Source organism: Rhinatrema bivittatum, chromosome 4, assembly GCF_901001135.1.
Source record: "Rhinatrema bivittatum chromosome 4, aRhiBiv1.1, whole genome shotgun sequence".
Taxonomy (NCBI): domain Eukaryota; kingdom Metazoa; phylum Chordata; class Amphibia; order Gymnophiona; family Rhinatrematidae; genus Rhinatrema; species Rhinatrema bivittatum.
The window spans coordinates 26,273,188-26,299,270 of record NC_042618.1 but is presented as its reverse complement, the minus strand read 5'-3'; the positions used below and the strand labels follow the sequence as shown (position 1 = coordinate 26,299,270).

Sequence of the window (26,083 nt, the reverse complement as noted above, 5' to 3'; positions counted from 1 at the left end):
GGTACAGCTCTGTTAGAGAGAGAGAGAGAGAACCATTGAAGAGAGGGTAAGCAAAAGGAGAAATTTGTGTGAAAGGAAATTTAGTTTAAAGTTAAAGTTACGGTTATGGTTACATTGCAGAGGAAGGGGTGGCAATGGGAATTCAGCTACATCCTACTCCGTTTCTTAAGACCTTTTGGAGAATTAGGCAAGTTACAAGTAGTAAGGCATTATGGGAAAACTCAATACAGGTTTCTAACAAGATATTACCTACCTCAGAAGCAAGGATTTTAGCTTCATCTGGACCCCCTCAGACAAGTGAAAAAAAGGGTTTTACTGCTGTGGGACCATTGGGTCATCCGTTTTGGACAGGTCCCCTTTTGGGAAGAAACTCTGCAATATATTTTACTGGAGGGGTACAGATCCCTTTGGAAGCACATAGTGGTTTGTTTTTTTTGACAGATTGGGGGCCATAGCATTTTGGGATAAGCACACTAGACTGTGCGGTAGAAAAATACTCTTCCTTCTGAAAAAAATTGATTTTGCAAAAATGGTTGACGACAGAAACCGCCTGTGATGATGCAATTGAGGAATACTATTAGTGATATGCGTATCATGGAAAAGTACGTGGATAAGAGAGTTACCCTGGAAAAAGAACGCGATACTGTTAAAGTATGGGATAGGTACTTGCGTTCGCTTTCAAACCTCAGTCATTTGCTTAAATGTATAATTGCATATGTAGTGGAGAATTTGATTGAACTTCACAGTCTAAATAGTTTGCATCACAAGGGGAGGGAAGAGTGGGGGATAGCCGGAGGGGTTTCTTATCCTGGTAAGATGTTCTTTGTAGTCTTATTTTGTATCTTGAAGCAAAATTATGCAATGGCCTGTAATGCCTGCTGGCGAACAGAAGCCGCCCGCTGTAAGGAATGTTTGAAAAATTTCAACAACAAGATTTGAACAGAAGGTTTACCAGCAGAGACTCGGGGAAATGGTAATCTGCTCTAGTTAAGTGCGAGTGAAGAAAAGGTCAAATGGAACCTGTTTAACTGTGACCTTGGACATTAAAGCCAGGGATTTGTTCGGTCAGAGGCTGTAACCAGTGACTGAGACACAAGTACCCCTGGCAGAGTGAACCACTGTTGGTAAAAAGGCAGCTTTAAAAACTATTTATCTACCATGTTTTAACATAGCAGTATTTAAGAAATATGTTTGAATTGGAAATACAAATTTAGGCTTACAGGCAAAATGAAAAAAGCAAGCAATTGAACGAGCAACCATCAAAAACATATACACCCTATTTTAAACAAGCCCTCAATTAAGGGGAGATCAATATCTCAAATTTCAATTTAAACAATACTTCAAGGAAAAGAAAAAAGCAACCCAGTAGATGCTATATCTATTACATGAGAGTAGGGAACAGCATTAAATCTAGAGGGGGGAGGAAGGGAAGGCCCTGACAGCACAGCCTTATCACACAAAAACAGTCAACTGATTAGATTCAAAGACAATATAAATATAAGACACATTCTGATATTTAATGCAGCATTTGCAAGGAAATTTAAGTATAAAGATTGCACCCAATTTCAGACCCTTTGGTCTCATCAACAAAAATGATTTGTACCTCTCTTGTGTAGCCTTGGAGACGTCTGGAAATATTCTGATTTTCAGCCTCAAAAAGGTTTCCTCGCGATATCTAAAGAAATCCTGATCAGGATCCAATACGGAGAAAACAATTCATGTAGCTGGAGTAGCTGGTTTATCATCCGATGTCTCCAAAGGAGCAGATACATCCAAACTAGCATCCCTTATTGGAGATAGTTCAGCTTTTTTGTTATATGGCGGTAAATAAGATGCTTTGGAGAGCAGGGTTGAGAAGGCACTTTTGTTTTAAATTTCTACCAAATACCTTTTAAACATCTCAATAGCAGATACAGCAGGGAGTTTGGGGAAATGTATAAGACGGAGATTCTGGCATCTAATCAGGATCTCAAGATTCTCAGCTTTAGAAGGAAGGAGAAAGTTATCTTTCATGATAGCATCCTGAGCCTCCCTCAACTTAACTGCCTGCCCGATACACTATTCATTTCAGACTGAAGCTCCTGCAGATGTGATTCCTGAACTGAATCACAAGCCCGAATTTTATCCATAACCGAAGAAACATGGGCTGAAAGAGACTTCACTAGAGCTATTCGCCAGTAATACTGACAGACAAATACAGTTATCAGAGCGAGAAAGAAAGTACGTTTGAATAGCTGGCAAAAATTAGTTGAGGACGCATGTTTTTTATTGTTTGGTTTTTTTTTTATTAGCTCAGAATCCAGTTCAGTGGTTCCAACGAGTGAGGCATGCACATACCTAGATCCTTCCGGAAGATACTTTGCATGAAGAGTGGATGGTCTCTCTTTTTGATTTGGTAATGGTCAGGATAGTAGGTGCTGTAGCCGGACATGGTCCGGAGGACTGAGGCCCACATGCTGAAATATTTCAAGAAGAAAGCTACACACTCTCGCAGCACCAGCAAGGGCTGCAGAACTGTGAGCTACTTCTTGCACATCTGTGACAAAGACAGTGCCATTTCCGTCAAGAAACACAGAGAAGCACAGGCAGAAATACTCAGGGACCCACAGATAGAGAGACTGACAAAACTTTGGTGTTTTCACCCCTGGAGTGAAACTGAAGGGGAATTTGTATTTACCTGTTGATTTTCTAAATAAGAAGTGAAACCTGCAAGAAACAAAAAGAATGAAAATATTTTGAGAATGAATCATATTCTTGGTTTAAGAAAACTGCACCACAAGTTTGTGTGGAGCCTATGAAATGAAACATCAGATTTTTTTTTTTTTTTTTTGCTACTGTTGGTGAATCCTTGTACCTATAAAGGAAATGAAAAAACCCCATTAATACCAGAAGTTCTGAAAAGGAAAGACAAATTGTTATAGGAAATACACTTACCAGTTTAATATTTTTTTAAAATTGCTGGTATTCCTGGAAAGTATTTAAAGAAATGTTCTTGTTACCAAAAGAAGTGTTCTTCAGTTTGTGTTCTTTTGTTAAGTAACTGCTATTGAATTTGATCAAAGTTGTTATTGCTGTGAATTAACACCTAATGTATGCTGAGATTTTATCACTGATTGGTTTTTTTTTTCCTACAATCAAATCTTATGGTTCTTGCATCGCTCCCCTACCTCTGGGGAAACCACTGGTATTTTTTGTATGTGTGATTGCATTGGAGGGAAGGTGAGGGGGAGAGGTTATTCACCGTGGGCCCATGACGGTTCTAGCACTCGCGCTTTCCTGTTCTGCTCCAGGCGAGGGTTACACATTTATAGTAAGGGCTCTTGTCCTTATTGATCTAAAATCTCTTACAGATGTCTAGCTCCTTTGCTTTTAAAGAAGACCCCCTGGAGTTGCCTCCTTCCCCGAGTTGGACTGGGTGAGGGGTGTGCCTTTCTGAATGCAGTACTCAGGTAGCAGCTGAGAGAATTGTTTGGATTTGTGCACCCCAGGGATGGCTCTCAGAAGCCCCTTTGTTCAGTTATTTGATGCAAGTGGAACAGCTGGAAGCAGTCTCTTGATGGTTAGCAGGCTGAACCCCTCTGTAAGACTCTGGGGAGCCCAGGAGAGGAGCACGCTGGCTGGTGAAGTTGGCTGCCTGGGATGGACCAAAGCAGAGAGATTTCCAGCTATTCGCTCCCCCAGCTCCTTGCTTCTAAACCCAGCAAGAATAATCCTGGAAACTGCAAAGGATTTGCATTAGAAATCATAGCTTCAGACTGAAGCTCTTATCTAAGTTGTTTGTGTGTGGTTTTTGTGAACATGGGACAAAGCAACTCATTGTTCCCTTCCTCTGACTCCAGTAATTTCAGCTTCATGGTTAATCTCATAAAAGTTTGAACATTTAATTCCACAGATTTTCAAACAAGCAGGAAATAAATGCAATGCCTGCAGTGCTCTGTAAAGTAATGGGGGCCTGGTTGCCTTTGCTGACTGGTGCCACGGCTCCACCAATTTTACCATTTAAACCGAAACCTCACAAAAAGTTAGATACTATGTCATGACCTGCCTGAGGTAACTGGGCGTGGACATGGCTAGGAAACAGCCAGGAGGATGGGAGGATGTAGACTCTGGCTGTTTCACACAATCACAAATTTTATTAGCACAACTGAAAAATACAGCTGAAAAGGCTGCTTACCTCAGCAGTTCTTCAAATGCTACCCAAAACATCAAACATAAATGGTATGTCAGTAGAGGTTCTTCCCATCAAGCTCTGGGGTACTTCGAGGACTGTGAACATCTTTTAGGGTAGTAACGAGTCCAATTCTTGCCGTCTTCGTCTACAAATTTCTTTAACGTTTGATTGAAGCACTCAACGAGGCCGTTGATCTGCGGATGGCGCCCTGAGATGCGTAGAGTTTTTATCTTGAGGAAGGCATAGTCAGGAATGAGTAGGAAGTATTTGTTTCCCCAGGTAGATCTCTCTAGAGGCCATACTAGGTCCATGCCCACCCTCTCCAAAGGGGTCTCTATAATGGGCATTGGTATGAGAGGTGCCGCCCGTACACCTGCAGGTTTTGTGAGTTTGCAGGTAGGGCAGGACTGACAATACAACTAGATCTGTCTGTGTAGGCCTGGCCAATAGAACTGTGCCAATATTTTCTCTCAGCGCTTCTCCTCCCCCAGGTGACCCCCCTAAGAGGTGCTAGTTGCAGGACCTTTTTGGTGATACAATTTGGGAACAAGGAGTTTTTCTAACAATTTCCCCTCCATTCTTCTCTTTGTGACTCGGTCGAGTAGGTCTACTTTCAGTATAAAATAAGGAGGAATAGGGTCCTTAGCTTGTTTTCCAGAACTAGCTGTCTGTCCAACTTCTGTATTTGCTCTTGCGCCCACTTAAAGGACTCATCTTTCCTCTGGGCCCATCTGAAACTCCCTGGGTCACCCCCATTTTCCCACTCAGAGTGGTTAGGTATGACAGCTTGGAAAGGTTGTTGCTCTTCCCCTGACTCCGACCCTTCCTCCCTGGTTGCCCCTGAATTAGTAGCGTAACTATATTTTTTCTGATAGCGTTGCCTCCGGGATTTAGATGTCTTTGAGTCTTTAATATACATATTGGGATCTTCTATAGGGAAGCGCACTGGCAATGTCAGTTCTTCTGTGTGGTGGTTGGGTGAACCAGATGCGAGCTGGTTCTACAGGCTCTCGAACTTCGGACAGTCCCGCCCTATCGCCATGAGGTAGGGTAGCCAAGGAAGAACTCCCACTTCTATTCAGTCCTGACCGAATGGGGTTTTAAGCTGTATTTGACTTGTGGGATACTGCCGCAGGTCCCCTTGGACACACTCCAGGATCACAGTTTTTTCATAATTAATCTGAATCCCCTTTACTAGCTCTCTTCAAATGAGCATCTTCACACTCCCAGAATCCACCAATGCCTGAGTCGGAGAGCCCTCCACCTACACCGAAATCACAAAAGTAGCGACTCCCTGGTTGGGAACACCCATGTAATTACAAAAATGTGGGACCATGAAGTTAACATCCATTGCTTCTGCTTCACTGTGGGGACAATCTCTGGCAAAATGGCCCCTTTCTCCAAAGTTGAATCATGGCAGCTAGGGCATATTTTGCAGTTGAAGAGAGGAGGCTGCCTGGCCTGGCTCTTCCACTCTCCCTGACTTCTGGCCTTTAGGCCTTCAACACCCTCTCCATGGTTCAAATGGTCTCTCCTGGTCCAAGCAAGTCTAGCATGGTCTGGGCCTGGTAGTAGGCCCCCACCACTTCTAACGCCTTTTTGAGCGTAAGGTTTGGGTGTCTGCACACCCAGTGCCACATAGGCCACTCTAGTCTGTCTAGGAATTGTTCCAGCAGTACCCTAGAGGTACCTTGAGGAGAATGGTGGGAGGCCGGACCAAAGCCGCTCCGGGGACACTGGAGAGAATGGCAGGCTGACGCCGAGGTGGCCATCAGTCCAAGGTGAGCGGGAAGAGCCGAGAGTAGAGAGAGGTAGGCGGGACGAAGCCATCAAAGACTGACAGTCGCAACAGACTACTCCCGGTGAGTAGATTTCTCAGATAGGTAGTCCACCTATCTTCTGGCCAGCCTGTCAGTCGAGCTATGCGTTCAGAGTTTTTCAGGAAACAATCAGGGTACATCTTAAGTAGTATTGGCGTCAAGGGAGGTGGTCTGGTTACGGTGATTTGCACTGCCTGTGCTATCTAGATTAGCACCGTTTGCTGCTGCATAACTTAAGAACATGCCATACTGGGTCAGACCAAGGGTCCATCAAGCCTAGCATCCTTTCTCCAACAGTGGCCAATCCAGCCCATAAGAACCTGGCAAGTTCCCAAAAACTAAGTCTATCCCATGTTACTGTTGCTAGTAATAGCAGTGGCTATTTTCTAAATCAACTTAATTAATAGCAGATAATGGACTTCTCCAAGAGCTTATCCAATCCTTTTTTAAACCCAGTTACACTAACTGCACTAACTACATCCCCTGGCAACAAATTTCAGAGTTAATTGTGCACTGAGTGAAAAAGAACTTTCTCCGAATAGTTTTAAATGTGCCAAATGCTAACTTCATGGAGTGCCCCCGTGTCTTTCTATTATCTGAAAGCGTAAATAACCGATTCACATCTACACGTTCTAGACCTCTCATGATTTTAAAGACCTCTATCATATCCCACCCTCAGCTGTCTCTTCTCCAAGCTGAACAGCCCTAACCTCTTCAGCCTTTCTTCATAGAGGAGCTGTTCTGCTTCAATGGAAGGGGGAATGAAGAAAAGTGGATCTATATACAGACAACAACCAACAAGGACTGAATTACATAGTCTGGGTAAACAAATAAGCATGGGTGTAGCTTGCTTATTGCGGTGGTTACTACTCCTAACTTATTAAGCTAGATATTTCACTTAGATGCAGTTCCAACACTGCTCTCTACATTAATGGTGGGGGTGGAAGGGAAATAGAACCAAAAAGTTACTAAGAGCCAAGAGTAACAGATAAGTATGAGGAGAAAAAAAAGTTTGAAACTTGCTGGGCAGACTGGATGGGCCATTTGGTCTTCTGCCGTAATTTCTATGTTTCTATGTTTATCATTTTGGTCACCCTTCTCTGTACCTTCTCCATCGCAATTATATCTTTTTTGAGATTCGGCAACCAGAACTGTACACAGTATTCAAGATGCGGTCTCACCATGGAGCGATACAGAGGCATTATGACATTTTCCGTTTTATTCACCATTCCCTTTCTAATAATTCCCAACATTCTGTTTGCTTTTTTGACTGCTGCTGGCCCAGTTGATTTTGCACAGCCTTCTGCAGTTGGTGCTCCCTACCGTAAGGAGTTGTACCACCTGCTCCATTGTCCCTGCTTTTCCAACTACCTCCAATCTCTCTGTCTCTCGAGGGGAAGGAAAAAAAAACCCCTGCTGGCCTGTTCAGCCTTTGCTTACTGCTTGAACCCTGATGCACAGGTGGGGCTGGCCCCTTGGCCTGTTGTAACTTGGGCTTGGTGAGTGAAACCGTGAGGCCCCAGGACAAATAAAGGTTCTGTAGGGGTTTTCTTTTTCTGCTGCAGCTGTGGGCTTCTGTCTGTGCTTTCCGCTTGGACAAGAAGATCCCCCTGCTGCCACCATATGTGGTAGCTGGGAGTAGACGTAGCTGGGAAACAGCCAGGAGGACGGAAGGAGGCAGACTCCAGCTATTTCACACACACAGATTTTATTAACACAACTGAAAAATACAGCTGAAAAGGCTGCTTACCTCAGCAGTCCTTCAAATGCAGCCCAAAACATCAAACATAAGTAGGATGTCAGTAGAGGTTCTTCCTGTCCTCTCTCTGGGGCCTCTCTAACCCTTCTAGGCCCCCACTCTTTGTACTGTGATGAGGGGAGCCTCCTGCCACCCAGAGTCCCTTGTGGGGCTTCTTCTTAAGGAGGGCTGGGCCAGATAGCAATGCCCAGTCTCTTAAGGTATTCTGAAGGAGTTTTCTGTAGACTCCCTTGCATTGCCATATTCACTTTCTTGTAATATTTACCTCGGTAATTTTAAGGAACTGAAGTGCATTATTAGATAACCCATTTACAAAGAGAAAAAAAGTTGCTCTCCTTTTGCTCATCTGTTTAATTTCTAAACAGATGAGAGCCATTATTGCAAAAGCCGTAGGAAACGCTCATGCCCCGAGACGTTGCTTTAGAACTGGTTTGATTGCAGAAATGACCTCTCGCCTACAAGAATCTTTTTTTTTTTTTTTGTGTTTTTTTCTTTCTGTTTGGGATGGACAGGGTGTGAATTGTTCCCTGCAGTTCCGGTTAATGATGAAGGCTGTGTAGCGTGTCTACGCACACTCGCATGCTGGCACCAGGGCAGGTGTGGGTTTGCATGCAGAAGTCGGATGTAGGCCTGGATGAAACACACGCCTAGTTTGTACGGTGATTACAGGTTTAGCAGCTCAGATATAGGTAGGTCTGATTTTATAAATAAACTCTCTGCCGCCCTTTTGGGGCATTTTGATACCAGCAGCAGCGGTGGCAAAATGGAGTACAGGAAAGGACTGACTGGTAAGAGCACTGTTCTCGCTTCCTTTCCAGTTTCTAAGCAAAGGTAAAAAAAACCCATTTGAAACGAATGGGCAAGAGGCAGCTGGCTTCCTCATGCTTTAGCCCTCAAGTTGACACATTCTGGAGATAAAATATTAAACTGGTTGAGCAGGTTTGAGCCGAGCTTTGATTCGATTGGAATTTTTTGCTGTTTACTGGCGGTGGTTGTATTAGGCAGAAATAGAGGAAGGGATTGTAGATGAAATGTTGATTATATTTTTGCATTTTGAGGTTTCTCAAGAGTTTGTCAGCCTCATCTGCAGAAAATACAGATGTACTTGCATCCTGAACAGCTGCCACGTTGCTTTAGAAAGTTTTGTGGGTATCCCAAGCTCTGCTTCTCCAGCAATAAGGTTATTGGAGAACGAAATATTTCAGTGTTTCAAAGCCAGGGTTAAGTTCCAGTAGGTTCGGCTGGAGACGTTTGACTAAATAAAAGCCCTGAACAGCTGAACTTGTCTCTTTTGTCCCCTGGTCTGATCTCCGCTGCCCGTTGACCTGCACCAGTGCACGGTAGGCAGGCAGCCGCTGAAGGGGGCCAGAGATCATAACATAGGACAGGAAGATGAGCTGCAAGCCTTCAAAATTCCTCAGTCACAGAAGTGGCTGAATATCTGGAGATATTTGATTCCCTACTTTATTTCTCACGCTGCAGAAGGAGATATCCGGGCCGGCCCAGAGACGTACTCCTTTGGATAACATTTGGCACACCGGAGAATTTTACTGAAATGAAACCGTTGTGACAGTGGGGCGAACCCAAGTATAAGATCCATCTAACGCTTCCCTTAAACTTCGTCAGGAAGAGTACTGCGTGCTGTAAACTCCCCCAGCGGTGACAGTTAAACTACGAGACGGTCTGCTCTCCTGTGCATCGTAGTCAGGTCTTCCTGATCCTGGCACCCTCCGTCCTCTGTCCAGTAACAGAGACAATCAGTCTGAACCTTGAGAGCAACACACTTGGGATATGAAATATCTTGGCATTAATTCAGTTGCTCAGAAATTAATTCTGAGACTTACTATAGTCAGGAAGGACAAAAGGTGGGGCAAAAAAATAAGAGATCAGTATCCACTCCAACTTAAAGCCCTTTTCATGTCTATTCAGCTGGTACAGGCCCAGGGAAATTCTGGCAGATTCTAGAATTATGAGTAATAGCTTTGTTTATCTTTTTGTTATCCCAACACATAAAGCTGCAATTTTTTGTTGTTGTTAAATTTGTGGACTGAGAAAGCCAGATTTCAATAAATACCTTCTTCATAACTGGTTCCAGGACTGGGAGATAAAGTGATTTGCCTGAGGTCATATAGGGCAGAAGAGAGCCATGACTGCATGACCCAGGACATCTCCTGAACTGCAGCCCAGAGACCCCACCACGCCTCCTGTCAGCCGAGCTTTGTTTGACAGAAAAAATACTTTTTTTTTGGACAGGTTGCTTTGCTGCTTAACTTTAAACCTGGTAGGAGGTGTAGAATTTGGAATGCATGGTTTCCAAGATGCCCGGAGAGCATTGGTGTATAAGGGCACTTTTCCAACAACAAGTACATAAATGCTTTGTGAGTGTTGAGCTGTCAACAGGGCACCCTCTTCTCTGAACAGAAAAGAGTAAAAAAGATAAACTAAAGTTGATTAAGTGAGAAAAGCAGTTACCTTTAATGGGAGATCTGGGAAAAGTCCATTATAAAGGAGCAAGAGTGTGAGGTGTGAACAGGAGATGAAACGGGGCGGGCCTCTGCCTGGAATTGAGAATCCTACAGGCTCTGTTTACTTTTAGTAAGTAAGAACATAGGAAGTGCCATGCTAGGTCAGAGCAAGATCCATCGAGCCCAGCATCCTGTTTCCGACAGTGGTCAGTCCAGTTTACAAGTACCCAGCAGATCCCCAGCAGTTGATCTGTTTCTTGTAAATCACTTCCAAGGGATAAGCGCTGGCTTTCTCAGGTCTGCCCGGCTAATAACTATTTACGGACTTTTCCTTCAGGAACTTGGCCAATCCTCTTTTGAACCCCCACGATCAGGCCCATGCAGTAAAACCAGCGGGAGAGCCGGGGCTCCGAGGCGAGCGCCTGCTCTCCCGATGCGCGCCCAGGCCCCTCTCCTGGGCGCGCGATTTTATATTTAAATGAGGGCCCGCGCTAATGAGAAGGCGCTAGGGACACTAGCGCGTCCCTAGCGCCTCCTTATTAGCGGAAGCGACTGTCAGCGGGTTCGACAACCGATGCTTAATTTTACCAGTGTCGGTTTTTGAACCCGCTGACAGCCACGGGTTCGGAAAACGGACGCCGGCAAAATTGAGCCTCCGTTTTCGAACCTGCCGACTGGCGGGCAGATTTTTCTTTTTTTGATGTTTTTGAATTTTTTTATTTTTGGGGGCCTCTGACTTAATGCCGCTATGATATTAAGTCGGAGGGTGTACAGAAAAGCAGGTGTTTTTTCTGCTTTTCTGTACATTTTCCCGGTGCTTTCTATGGTTAACGCCTGCCTTTGGGCAGGTGCTAATTTCTGAGAGTAAAATGTGCTGCTTGGCCGCACATGTTACTTTCAGTATCCCAGGCGACTAACTAATAGGCTCATCAACATGCATTTGCATGTGATGAGCGCTATTAATTTGCGAAGTTGGCCACGCGTTTTCCACGCACTATTACCCCTTACAGTATAAGGGGTAACAGACGCGTGTTGAAAGCGCGCGGCCAAACGGGGGGCTAAACGGTGCGCTCGGCTGAGTGCACCGTACTGGATTGGCCTATAAGTGAGTTGCCTTGACCTGTCCTCTGGCAACAGATTCCATAGCTTGATTGTGCACGGAGTGAAAAAATACTTCCTACCATGTTTTCTAAATCTTCTGGAAATCCCTTTGAAAATCGCCCGCTATAAGGTAATGTAGAGCATTTATCTGGGTACCTCGGAAGTTATCCGGCTTAATGAAGATTTGGGCACTTATCCGGCTTAAGTTCTATCCGGCTGATAAGTTATCTGACTAGAATTTAGCCGGCTAAGTTAGGGATGGTCCTGGGATGTAACGGGGAGGAGTTGAGTTAGCTGGATAAGTTATCCGGCTCACTACAATATTCAAACTTAGCCCGGCTACCTTACCAGTACATTTTCAAACGCTGGCGCGCGCCAATACCACAAGGTCCGTGTGTGGCCGGGCTGCGCGTGTGCCGCAGGCATTATCAAAGGCCTGGGGCCACGTGCGTATCTCCCGGTATGCGCGGCAGAGCTGGCAAACAAAAAAGGGGCAGGCTGGGGAAGGTTGGGGGCGGGGCGTAGATGGGCCAGGGCAGCACCCTTTGGCGCTGTGCCCCTGAAGCACACGCCGGCAGCCGGCCGGCCCACGCAACTTACTACTGCTCAGGAGAGCAGGTAAGTTGAAAAAAAAAAGGGGTAGTTAGGGGGGTTTTAGGGATCGGGGAGGAGAGGGGAAAAGGCAGGCAGGTTAGCTAGGGGGGCTTAGGAAGTTCCCTCCCTGTCCGCTCCTTTGTTCGTAGGTCTCACTCTGCATGTAAAAACTGGCTCCAGAACCCTACCTCGAGTTACTGGCTGGCCCTCCCTTAGCAGTATAAATAGTTGATTACTATGGGCGCGCGCTCTCTCTCTCCTCCCCATGCCCAAAACAGAATCTGGGATATAAATCGCATTTCTGGCGTCAGAACCCGTGCGCACGCAGGTATCGGATTTTATAACATGCGCGCAGTGGGAACCGCCCACACATGGATGCCCGCGTGCGGCTTTTAAAATGTACCCTTTAGCCGGCTCACGGGGTCATTTATCAAAACGCGTTAATGCACGCGATAGTTGTTGTGGTGCGAATGCAAATTTTTCAGATTTATTCAAAGGGGAGGGATTGGGCGGGATCAATGAAAATGAGGGGCATTATCGCAGCGTGCGATAGGGTAATGCCGGAAATGCGATTTATATCACACATTCTGTTTTGGGCATTGGGGGGGGGGTGGTGAGGGAGAGAGAGCGAGCTGTTGTATCACACCTCTTCCTCCCTTCGCAGGGTGCTTGTATTTAGGTTCTTGAATCTCATAAGGGTGCCATTCTGGTGGCCCTTCTCTCTGGACCACCTCCACTCTGTTGATGCCCTTTGATGGCTCCAGAACTGGAAATGAGACCCCCAAGTCAGGTCTTACCAACAAGCTGTACGGTGGCAGTGTTGCCTTGCTTTCCCTACTGGTTATACATCTCTCTATTCTCTCTCTCTTGCATCCTTCTAGCTCTGGCTATTGCCTTGTCGTACTGTTTGATCCCTTGAGATCATCGGACATGATTACCCTGAGGTATCGCACTTGGGTGTCATGTCGGTTTCTCATTCCCCTCCTGTCGCTCCTCCGGATTTCCACCCTTTACGTGCCGGACTCGGTCTTTGCATTGAAGCTTAGTTGCCGAGCGCTCGATCAGTCTTCCAGCCTTCTTAGGTCATTCTCAGTCTCGCTACTCCCTCAGTCTTGGCCACTCTGTTGCAGATGTTCGTGCCATCTGCAAAAAGGCAAACTTTACCCACCAAGCGTTCTGCAAAGATATTGAACAGAGCCGGCCCCAGGACAGTTCCCTGAGGCCCTCCGCTAATTGCCATTCTTCTGCTTTTACATTTGGATTTCATTTCTTTGGCAGGAATTCCATTTGCCTTTTTGTGGTACAGATTTCTGGAGGCCCTGGAGCTTTGGTAATTGCAGGTATAATAGTACGCTCGCATTGCTTAAATAAATGGCTTCTGCAGATTAAGTGTGCTGAGAACGGACAATTGTGGGATCTGGATGGCAGTTGAGAAGATCTGAGGAAGTGTGGCAGAGGGGCCCTTAATAAGGAGCTGCCTTGTTCATCAAGTTCCCTGGTTGGAAGACTTATTTAATGTTAATTCCGTGCAGCCCACAGTAATAACTTGCAAAACTAGTGGAAAATTGATATTTGAATAGGTTATACGCGCTCTACGAGGCTTTTCCAGTTGATTTTCACAGGCACGCCTCATTTGTTAGTAGCCTCATGCTGTCCTGTCTATACCAGCGGTAAACGAGGCTGATATTTAACTTTTTCCGTGGGCACTAGCATGGATTTGCTCCTTGGAAAGTTAAACTCTCATCCATTTGCTTTTTTTTTTTTTTTTTATTGCTTTGGCCTGGCTTGACGTCTTCCTCACCCGAGCTTGCAGCTAGTCAGAACCTGTCCTGTATCTGAAAAAGGTAGGGAGGATGTGGGTGTGAGCAAAAGCTGAAGCACCAGGGGCTTTCCTTAGTGACAAGGCCTTGCCTTGGGATTTGATCCCATCCTCCTCACTCTACCTCAGCCACTGCAAGGAGAATCCTTGGACACAGATTTATCCTGAAAACATCACTGCTTGTGGGGGTCCCCAGGGCAGATGTGAGAAGTCCTGCGTTAGGAGCTGGAGAAAAAAAACTTTATAGCTTTTTTTTTTTCCTCCATTTATTATTTTTTTTGCTCCCCACTCTCTTCCCCTACAGCCTTTCCCACTTCCCCCTTCTGGAGCCAGGGACTGTTTCTGGCCTCCTGCTGCCACTCCATTTTTAGGCCTGGAAGGCCACTCTGCCCCTTCTTCCAAGCCCACTTCACTTTCAAGCCCAGGAGGCTGCAGCTATTGCCGTTCCTGTTGGTCCCTGCTGCTCCTACCTCACTTTACGGCTCTAACGGCACCGCTTCACTTTATGACCCAGGTGGCTGCTGCTGTTACTTCTGGCTCCTCCTTCTGGCGGCAGGCACTGAATTTTAGGTACTGGGGCAACCTGGCATCTGGGCTTTTTCCAGGCATGGCTTTTAGCTTTGTCATTATACCAGTGGGCTACAGTGTTTACCAGGCACATTTTAAACTGAGTGAGGAAGTTGTTGTTATTGCAGCATCTAGCTGGTCAATGATAAATTCTAAAAAGCCTTCCAGCGTCACGTTTGTTGAGATGGAAACTTCAGCATTAAATGGAACGGTAAGTGTAGCCAGCCATGGAAGAAGCCCAGTGAAAGTGAACGGGATGCAGAGAGAGGCTACTGACCCATAACCTTCATGCTTTAGTGGATTAGGAAGGTTCATTTTATAGCTAATCACATAGGACTAAAATCCACCAACTTGAGCCTGAATTTTCAAAGCAGATTTACACACATAAGTCTGCTTTCAAAATTTGCTGGTCCGATAGGTGAATGTGTGGGCATAGACACACAAAGTTACACCTGTTCCGTCCACATTATTTTATTTTTTTTACCACTTTGGTCCTTCAATCTCAAAAGCATTTTTTTTTTTTTTTTACCGTGCAGGACGGTGAGTAGCCAAGAGTGGGCAGGTTTTGTGTAACGAAATGTCAGCTCCGTGCCGTCTTGGAGTTGGCAGAGATGATCGTGCCCTCCCCGATAGCTGTGATGCGTTACATTTACTGAGCGCCTGCCTACCGCGAGCCTCTGAATGAAGGGCACCGGTCACCGTGCTTTGTTTAAGTTTCACAGATGTGTCTGAAACCAGACTGTTATTGCCAAAAAAAATAAAAAAAAACATTATTTACTTAAAGGGTGCTGCCAAGGAAGCTGGTGAAACGGTACCAGCAGAGACTGCTGAGGTTTGGGTTTACAAATGTCTCGTAGCAAAGAAGAGAAGCTGCCGAAGCTGAAGTGACGGGGCTGGTCTGACCAGTCTCTGTTGCGCCCCCATTGTAAATCGTGCGTCCGCCGATGCAGGCTGGCACAGCTTGGCCTAACGCTTTTGTATATTTACAGAGGCAGCAAAATGAGGCGAAGGGTCAAAAGTAATGCCACACTCCCTCACTCTGGCCTTGTTAACTGTACAAACAAAAGTCAGCAAACATCCTGAAGGCGATATCTTTTTATTGAATGAAAAGGAATCCATTTGCGTCTGGCCTTCGGGTCCTCTTCTCCTGGGAGGAGAGCCCTTTAAGGTTTGCGCCTACAACTTGCCTGTTGAACCCTTATTCCTCTTTATCCAGGGGGACTAGCCCAGGGACCAGATTGTAGCTGAAAGATATTTTTTTCATCCACTGTGATGGTAGGAGCAAGGAGAAAACGAGTAGGGGGATTAAGGGTGTGGGCAGTAAATTGACCGCCTTAGGACTGGCCTTTCCAGGATGGTTTTGCACTGGAGAGAAAGTAAGTAAAATGGAAGCTGGCTCTGAGAATGCTTTCTCCCCTTTGGTGTCTGAAGAAGGGATCTACATGGTCTCTGTATTGGGTTGGTCCAATAAAGAGATCCCAGCCCTGAGAATCGAGTTTGGCAGGCCGTAGGTGGCTGTGCCGTCAGCGTGAAGGCCTGCGTCTGCAGCCAGGGCCGGTCAGCACACGGAGTTTGCAAGCAGTGTCAGCGCACAGCAAGTCTTGCTAAGGAGGTTTCTGTTTGCTTATTTTGGTGTCTTGGCAGTATAAATCTCTGATATTTGTTTTCTTTGTTCTCTGACTGACGGAAAAAGTTCCTATTTTCTACTTTGTTTACTTTTCGGAATTTCCATTCCTCTTTGCCCCGTGTGCCTTCCCCCTCCGCCTCCCCTTTCTGCTTAGATATTTGCTTTAGCTTTGAAATCTGTGAAAGACGGAAACAATAAGTGACCACAGGCTGGGCAGTTGACAGAGTTGTGGGCCGCTTCAGGGCTTCTTTAAAGTCACAATGTACTTTAGGCCGTAATTTGTTGGACTTGGGTTCCTCTAACTTTGTTTTTGCAAGTCCGACTGTTAGGTGCATTTGATTTTCTTGTGTAATCTTACTCTGGTAGTGGGTGCATGGCACGGAGGACTAGTAGCCACAGTGGTGCTAAATAAAACTGGACCAGCAGAAGAATTCTCCAGAGATGAGGATCTGTTTGAGCTTTCAGGAGCACCTCATGAAGAAGGCGGCAGACCCAAGGTGGCAATTACATTGATAAAGATGAAATAATTACAAACCCATTAGAGAGGGGGCAGCACTAGAGGAACTTACACGAATGAGCGCGACTAAATCTGTGAGACCCAATGGCGTATACCCCCCCCCTAAAGATACTAAAAGAACTCAAGAAGGCGCTGATCGTGCCACTTGCAGCACTGTTCAGCTTCTCTTGAAGATGGTTGGGAAGGTCTGAGGGACTGAAAGAACGATGTTGTCTGCCACACAAGTAGAGACAAGGCGGAGGCAGGCAACTACAGATCCATTCGTGTAACTTCAGTGGTGGACGTAACTGGGGAAAGGGTACTAAAGAGAGAGAGAGTGCAAAGTAGAGTACATGGCACCAGACAACAAGGTTTCACCAAGGGAAGATCCTGGCCGACAAACTGGATGGAATTCTTCAAGGAGATTAGAATCGTGGTGAATCAGGGAGCTACTGCAGATATTGCCTCTCTGGTCTTTAATAAGGATTTTGCTGCTGTTCCTGGTTATAACCCTGACACTGGTGAGCATTGAGGAATTGCATGTTTCACACAGTGGTCTCACCAGTTGTGGTTGCTGCTTGGATTATTACAAAGCTTGATGGTAAGACATGGGGTGGGGGGCCCGGGGATGATGCATGGGTCATCCTTCTGATATTCTTGTACTCGTTGAGCGCTGCTGCAGCCACCTCATGGTTTGGACCACGCAGGGCCAGCAGATCTAGAGAGGCCTCGGGGCCTTGCCCAGTTCAAGGCACAAGATGGGCTGGAGCAGTGCCATGTGTGTAGAAGGAAGTTGTGACGTCCCATGCACAGGGCCATGGGAACATTGCCTGGCTGTCACATTAAGTATGGGACTTGCAAAAACCAAAGAAGAAGACAAGGCCTGTAATGGATTCCCAGGGAAGATGGTGGAGGCCAGCACTATAACAGGATTTAAACATGCCTGGGACAGAATCAGAAGGCAGTGGTAAGAACAGGGTTATGACATGGAATGGGGGGACTGGTTTAAGTATAGGAATTTATGTGCTCATCTACCCAAAGTGCTAGAGAGCCAGTGAGGAAGAGAACTGGACAAACTGGCTGGGCCAACTGTTCCTTCTCTTCCTTTGTCTATTATGTAAGAGAAAATAGGTCCTGGCTTCCAATGTCACCTGCAAAGCATCCTCTATAAATAGGATACCAATCCTGAAAATAATATATTTTGCAAGTTCGCTCTGTGGGTGTGTGGTAAATGAAAAACAGACGCGAAAAGGCCGGAATCCCTCCCCCTGGGTAACACCTCCTGCGAGGTCCTACCATTTCACAACAATATCCCCCAGGCTCTTCCTCTCCTGCCCAGGACCCACTGTTTAAGGAAACAACAGTCACACACACACAATAGATACTGAGATAACAGTGTTTATTATTAATGCAAAGCTATGTTCCAGAAAGCCAGACAAAATATGCAGATATAGCAAAGACAATAGTTGCAATGATAATAATGTAATACAAACACTTTCTTATGGTTATTAGGGCAGCTGAATTGCCTTTGTCAGGGTGAATTCTCTCTGGCTGGCTGTCCCTCTGCCATTTCCCTCCCATGCCTCCTGTTAGTTATATCTTTTCCGTCTGTGTATATCTGAAACAGTGTTGTGATAAACACAGGCACTTTCTCCCAAAACACAGTCCAGGTTTTCTCTTGCAATTTTAATTTCCTCACCACAGATCCTGCACACTTGGGGGCTGATGCACTAAAACGCACTGAAAATGGGCGCTAGTTCAGTGGTGGCTTGCTTAAGGCATTGCTTTAACCTCCGTTTAATGTGTGTTCTCATTTGCAGATCATGTTTAAACTCCTTCCTTATACTCTGTAAGCCCGTGAATCCGGCTGCATTGAAGAGTCTCAGTGCTTGATAATAGTTACTTTATTTGATGTACTGACTTTCAATATACAATCAGGGCAGTGACACTAGGCCAGTGATGGCGAACTCCAGTCCTCGAGGGCCACAAACGGGCCTGGTTTTCAGGATATCCACAATGAATATGCATGAGATAGATTTGCATACAATGGAGGCAGTGCATGCAAATCTTTCTCATGCATATTCATTGTGGATATCCTGAATACCTGGCCTGTTTGTGGCACTCGAGGACTGGAGTTTGCCATCACTGCTCTAGGCAGTAGTTGTCAGAATTCAGTGCGAATGGTGTTAGAAAGTTAAGAGTGGCCAGAGGCCATGAGAAATCTAGTCTCCAGTTGACATGTGCTTACAGTAACAAACTATGTGCCTTGGCCATTTATTCCATCATGATTGTCAAGTGTTTATGATAGAAATTCAGTTGCCAGGGTCAAGAATGAAAACAGACTTGGCAAACAGTTTTTATCACAAGATGGCCATGATTGCTGCATTGGCTACAGATTTCTGCCATCTTGCTCGGCTTTCTCTGGAAACAGTGCAGTTGTGCATCAGAAAGGGAGAAAATAAGGTACTTCTCCAACCTACAAAGCTTAATTATTAGTCGTCCTCTTGCTGGCTAGAAAGCTCTATGAATCCAACAGAAATCACCAATATTTCTTATTCTTTATTGGTGTTGTCATGTATCAATGAAATACACTTAGAGTCAATAGCTGTGGAGAAAAACTCCTCTTTTATTAATGCTATATCTTATAATAAGGCATTATCTCATGGAGAGAGAAACGGGCAGAGTGCTATGCAATGCACCAGTGTAAAATTTTCTCTCTCTCTAATTATTTTAATAATAATAAGACATATAGGAGTTTTACCTTGTACATTTCCAACCCCTAAACTAGGTTACACAGTTGTCAGAATTTCTATGGTTGGCTTTTTGCTATATACAATTAATCTGAATGGCCGTATATTAATTTGCTCTTGCTGTGCCTGTAAATTAATCCTCCCTCTCTATGCAAACTGTGGCTATGGACCTGCTACTAAGGCTCAGTGCCAAACGACCTTGGTGTGCTTCTGGACATGGTTTCTGTACCAGTCCTTTCTAGCTAGCTTCTCTCCTTCTGCAGCTTCTGCCTGTCTAGCAAAAACCAAGCACAAAACTGAAGCAAAAAGGCTACAGTACGCGTTAGTAATTATAAAGCTACTTAAGATTAAAAATCAAAGAACTTAGAACAAGAGTAACGACTTCTTTGTGTGACGTGTCAAAAAGTGTTTCACTGTTACACCTGCAGTAGGGTTTTGGGCACCCACAACAGTATCCATGACCCTGATACAGCCAAGGTCTTCCTTCAGCCACATAACCTTCCAGGTTTAGGTGTTGGGGGCAGGCTTCAGGGTACACAGGCTAAAAGCAAGGAGAGATGGACGTTTCCTTTTGAGATACAGGTGACATGTTCATCGCCCGTTAGTGATTGATGCATATGAAAGAAAGCTAGGAGTTGTATTCCCGCCGAGACATTTTTCATACCAAAAATGCAAAACTTTTCAGCATATCTCTTTAGAGTTAACTGGGGGTTTTGTGCTTGCTGCCTCTTGATACCTTGGTTGTAGGACATGGAGTCTGATCAGGATGTGTATTCAGATCCTGGGCCACTGTGACGCTGCTTTTATCACATGGAACTCTTGCCAGTGGCATTGATATTCACCAAGACCGTAAACTTTGCAGTCTAGCCAGCTGAGTAGGGAACACAAACAAACCAGATCACGTGGTTCTCTTTAAAGCAATGTGTTTGAAACGACTTTACAGGAAGTACAGGAGGGGTGAAGCCCTTAGAAATGACTGAGTGCCGAGGGCTCTGTGATGCTATTTGGTGGATATTTTTAGTAGTATTTTCTTTGTAGATTTCTCATATGTTGTGCGCACACTCTTCTAAGTGGTCCCGATCCCACTTTGAGCATTTTAAAAAAGCTGTGGGGTATTAAATTGCCTACAAGTTTGAAAGGGGATCACAAAACCGTCCCTTGCTAGCAGGCCTCAGTCTCAACATTCCCTGAGTGTGAGATCAGACTAGAGCAGGAGTGGTAAGGCGTCAGGCGTTCAGACCTCTTCGGAGTCTCTCTTTCTTTCTAAGAGAGAGGACTTCGGGGGTAGCGTCTCCAAGGAGAGAGGACTGCTTGTCCCGCTTCCTGTTCTGAGAAAGTGGGCGGGGCCCAAAGTTGGAGTGCTCAGGCCTTCGGGATTAGGGACACTGTGTCATAGTGTCCAAGAAGACTCTAGAGGTGGCCTCAAGGAAGAGAAGGGTGCTTCTCCACATCTGAGCTGTCTACTGAGCTGATTCTTCACTTTCAACGCACATGATACTTCACTTTCAACGCACATCCAGCATAGCTCTCTGCTTCAACGGCAGGGGGAACGTAGAAAGGTGGATCTATATACAGACAATAACCAACAAGGACTGAGTTACATAGTCTGGGTAAACAAGGGCATGGGTGTTGCTTGCTTATTGCGGCAGTTACTATCCCTAACTATGGTAGATATTCACTTGGATGTAGTTCCAACACTGCTCTCTACATTAATGGTGCGGGTGGAGGGGAAATAGAACCAAAAGGTTACTAAGAGCCAAGAGTAACAGAAGTATGAGAGAAATAATAAAAAAAAAAAGTTCATAGCTTGCTGGGCAGACTGGATGGGCCGTTTGGTCTTCTTCTGCCGTCATTTCTATGTTTCTATGTCTAGGGAGATGGCTTTGAATTGAGTAAAGAGTGGAATTTCCATGAGGAGGACTGCCGAGCTTGGGGAAAGCTACCTTAGAGTTGCTCTCTGAGGAAGCAGCAGCAGAGGCTCATTTGTTTTCTAAAGAGAAGCATCCAGTTCTAATTCACTGGTATCCAGGATCTACATCTGGATTTGCAAGTACTGCCAGGGGAAGTGCCTCAGGACGGTTTGCTTGCCAAAAGGACTTAGTGCCAGGTCATGCAGAATTGCTATTGGCTGGTACTGAGATTTCTTGGACGTGTACTTTTCTGTATTGACTGTGCATTAAACACAGGCGTGGCTTTGCTGTTTTCGTCTGCAATCAAGGTTTACCAATAAAGGATTTTATTTTGAGCAACACTTAATGGTGGTGCGTGGTCTTCCCCACTGAACTGTTGCAGAAGACCTTCTAAATACCCTTGAAAGAGTTGTCCTTCCCCCTTACCCCCCCCCCCCCACGCGGGAAGAACCCAGGAGCTTGGATACTGCAGTGGCCCATGATCTCTCACACTAGCCCCCGTCAATTGAGAAGTTGGGGCATGGGCTACAATATCAGCTTGAAAATTGTAGAGTAAATGTTATTTTTCTAAAACAATGAGTTCTTTCTTTGAATGGTACCGAAAGCATTTCAGAAGAATGGTAAAATGGAAATTGCTAAATAACTTAACATTAGCTTGAAGCCATGGTGCAGCAGCAGAAATATAGAAATGAAAGGAACAGGATCGATCTTTGCTGCTGCCCTGGTTGAGCTGCCATTGGGTTTCTTTTGCTTCAGTTTTCCTGATCTTTGCTGGGGCTACGATGCTCCACCAACGGCCACTCTGATCTGGCACACTGTGGCCCTAAAATTCTCCATTTCTCTTTAAGAATATTAAAATAAAGTCTAAAGGCTAAAGGAAGTGCAAAGAATAACTTCGTTAGAATTGCTTGAGAACGCGCAGAGCTCGCGGTTCTCTCCGAACGCGCCACGGCCTTTCCCAAATTAAGATGTACAGTGTGTGGAAATGCAGCGTTTACCACATGTTCAGCTGATTCAGTTTAAGCCGAGAGGACATCTCAGCTGCATGTTGCTATCGGATATTGGGAAATCTCCCTTACCTTTGGTTAGGTCTGATGCTTTCTTAGGTGAGAGATTCTCAGCTCCGGGGGTCGAGGGCTACCAGTGGGCCAGGGTACTTGGGATGTTTTCGGTAGCAGTGCGTGACTTGGGAGTTCTGTTAGACTCCCATCTCCCAACTGAAGGCTGTATTCAAGTGGAATGTAAATCAAATCCATAGAAAATAATAAGCATTTTTAAGCTACAAATGATGAGGCAATTAAAGTATATTTTATCTATTAAGGATTTCCATTCTTCAGTCAAGGCTTACATTTTGATTTCCGTTGATTACTGTAATTATTTGTATGTAGGGCTTCTGAAATGTCTTCTTAAAGTTTTACAGATGCTACAGAACGCAGCTGGTTCAGTTAATAGTTTAGTGCTCTTCTAGCTAGCTGGTTATATTATTCCTATGTGGTGCCAGTTGCACTGATTGCCTATGGTCTAAAGCAGTGATGGCAAACTCCAATCCTCGAGTGCCACAAATAGGCCAGGTTTTCAGAAAATCTACAATGACTATGCATGAGAAAGATTAGCATGCACCTCTTCCAGTGCCTCGAGGACTGGAGTTCTCCATCACTGCTCTAAGGGAGTGCATTTGAAGATTGTAATATGTTTTTAAGGTGCTAAGAGGTAATGTCCTCACTATTTGGTCAGATGTTTTGGTACCTTATGCACCTAGTTGGTCCGATAAAATGTTGTCGACAACACCTTCATTGAGAGAAGCACATCTTAAAGAAACTCATAGATGGGCTTTTAACAAAGGTTGGAGCCACCTTGTGGAATGCCTTCCCAATATACTGCATGAAATGAATTATTACAAGTGTTTTGAAAGAAGTTGAAGGCCTTTTTGCTTTAGCAAGCTTTTAGTTAGTTTTATGGTTCAATTATATTATTTAAGGCTTTTATATACCGACTTTCTTGATACAAATCAAATCAACTCGGTTTACATCGAAATATTTCTGTTTGTGGTGTTTATTTTTGGTTTTGTGTATTTTATAAAATTATTATTGTTATATATTTTAATCTGCTTAGAATGGCTTTTGTTGAGATGGGCATAATATAAGAAACTGTTAATTAAAATTAGTATTTGCATACACTTGATCCAAAAACTGGGTTAAGTTACATATTTGGGTCATCCTGAAGACCAGATCTGTTGGCGGCTATGAGTGCTGGAGTTGAGATGTTCTAAGTGTTGTGTGTTTCAGATATTCCATCGGTCATGTGATCTCTTTCACCATGTGATTTCCCCCCCCCCCCAAGGAATTCATGAAAAATTAGTTTTGATGGGCCTTCAACTACCTTGGACGTCCAGGAAAGCACAGAGCCAATTTAGACAAAGCCAATTTTACATGATCGCATTGGAGTTGAATCGATTCCATATTGACAAAACTACCCAAGAACACTTTCAAAGAAAGCAGACTAACAGTCTCTAGTCATAACTTGGAAGGGAATTATACAGAACTGTATAATTCTGACAGTGCTTGGTTGTGCTTTGCTTTTCTGATTTAATAGGGTTGTCATGCAGGAAGTGGACGGTTACCCAGAAGCCACCCGAAAAGCCTCTGAGTTCACTGATTTTTATCGAAGGGTGCTCTGTTTATTAAAGTGGCAGAAAGCATAAACAGTCATTGGCTCTCCATAGGCAATGTGAGAAAGCAAAGCCGAAGAGGGCTGGATTGAAATAGACAGCTTTGGTTTCCAAGTCAGGAAACAGTGTCACTGCAAATTAGGTGAAATCAGCCGGATGTTTTCCAGCGAGGGCCGTTCCTCTGATCTGGATGTCCTTACTTTATCTGTTTATCTTGGTGCAGATATTATTTTGAAAAAATAAGTCCATTAGTTTGTCTGAATGAATTGGGCTTAATCTCCTCCCATCTAAAACAGTTCATGTTAATATAAATAAGAGGGAAAAGATGTGAAATTGTAGCTAGCAAAAAAATAAAGCTGTCGTTCTGCTGACTGTGGCGGATCTCGGTATGGACACGTTGGGTTGGCTTCAGACGATACAATCCATGCATCCACACATCCTAAGCTTCTTGGCTTTGAACACATGAGGAGACCGAGTGTAGTGGAGTTTGGCGGCCTGCAGTGAGTATAGTATGAGTGGGTGTATTGTACTGGAAGTGCTTGACAGCTAATACGGCAAATTGTTTTGGGTTATTTCCCCCCCATCCACTAAATTCCTCGTTGATTCTGTATTATTTTTTCTGGTTCAAGTAGTGTCTGACAGTATAAAATTGCTGTTCCTGGTTCTCTGGCCAAGTTTCTATCCTGCAGCACTAGAAATAAAACTTGGTGTCACAAAAGGTCATTTCTTCCTTTGGGCTTGCTTTGGACTTTTACTAAAATAGTATTCCCTGTTTTACCCTTGCAGTTTTACTCCTGTGGAAATTCTGCATTGTGCAGAATTCCCTCCCATGCCGAATTCTGCATTGGTTCCCCACAGAATTAGGCGCAGGGACCAGAAAGCAGTAGCACCTGCAGTGGAGGCCTCCACGGGCCGGAAGAGAGGAAGGGAGAAGTGTCAGCCGGAAGCAAGAAAAGAGCAGCGGCGGGCTGGCCTACACTGACCAGAAAGGCCTTGGCGTTGGCCCATGCAGGCCGGAAGAGAAGAGCCTGCAGTGTCAACCTTGACACGCGCAGCCCAAACCAAAAAAAAAGGAGCAGTGCAGCTCTTAGGGAGCTTAAATGAGAGAGGTAGACAGCGAGCTTGGGGGAAGGTAGAGTCTTGCTAAAGGAGGAGGGCAGCGAGAAAGCTAAGGGGAGAGAGAACTGTGAGGAGCAGAGATTGAGAGCTGGGGGTAAGGTTCAAGCCTTGTTGGGGCAGAGAGAGAAAGCTGGAGGATTTGCTGGGCGTTGGGGAGATAATTTGGGGGGGGAGAGGGTTGGAACCTGGGGGGGGGGGGGTGGCAGAGAGAGTGAGCTGAGGGTCTTTCTGAGGGATAAGTTGAAAGAACGAGAGGGGAGGTTTGAGTCTAGTGGGACAGAGAGAGAAATCTGGTGGGGGAAAGAGATGGGAGAGGAGTTAATCTAGAGGATTGAGAGCAGAGATCGAGCATGGGGAAGGAATTCAAGCCCCAAGGGGGTGAGAGCTGGGGAGGGTTGTTGAGCCTGTGTGGAGGCAAGAGCAATTTGGAGTAGTCTAGCCTTGAAATGTGAGACGTCTGCACCAAAAAATTACAAAATCTGCATCTTTTAGTAATAACTTCTTTTCTGTATTGCATTATAAATTATTACTCAAAAGCAGTGATTATATTAACTAATCTGAACAGATAAAATCTGCAGAACTTAAAATAATTAGTTGCGTAGCATTGCCCCAGAAGTACAGTTTGCACGATGGGGCTGAATTCATAGCAGCAGCGCCTGCGTGGGCACGTGATGATGTGAAAAGTTCGACTGACACTGCTCTCTTCTCCTGTGTGTTGGACACTTGGATTGCTTCCCCAGTACTGAGCATTACATTCTGTGCAGGTGAAGCACATCTGTGCTGTGTGCTTGGCTATTTTGTCTGCTTTTTTTTTTTTTTCTTTCTTGTCACCAATGAGTTTTGTTAATTTCTGGGTCTTTATCGCTCGATTTCTTTGAATTGCCGCAGGAGGAATCTTGTGAAAACCAAACGCCCGCAGGAACAGCTGCACTCCGAAAACGGTGGAAACATCCAGAGGTAGCCAGACTAAAATGGGCAGTGCCATTCATAGGATAAGCAGAGACGTGGCTAGTGCCATGCACGCCCCAGCCACGTTTTGCACAGTCACCACTTTACTATTTCTGGCGGGCTTTGCACGTTCGGGCTGCTTTCAGAGGTCGGATGTCTGCGTGGAATCTCGTGTCCGGGGCCTTCTTGTATCACATTTGAGCCTGGCACCAGCAGCATCTGACATTATAGCTGCTCTCCTCTGGAAATCCGGGAACTCGTCCAAACAA

The 26,083-nt window shown here is 45.1% G+C and overlaps 1 protein-coding gene across 2 annotated transcripts in view; it reads left to right on the top strand.

Annotated features, from left to right (window-relative positions):
* Positions 1 to 26,083, top strand: part of CLMN (calmin) — a 132,998-nt gene that overhangs the window by 18,375 nt on the left and 88,540 nt on the right. Inside the window, exon 1 of one of the 2 annotated variants that reach the window (XM_029597883.1) lies at positions 8,370 to 8,439. The exons of the other annotated variant lie outside the window; for it this stretch is intronic. Coding sequence (XP_029453743.1) covers positions 8,385 to 8,439 — 55 coding nt within the window. The 5' untranslated portion in view covers positions 8,370 to 8,384. Of the gene's footprint in view, positions 1 to 8,369; positions 8,440 to 26,083 lie in introns of those variants that run through there. 2 annotated transcript variants of the gene reach the window in all.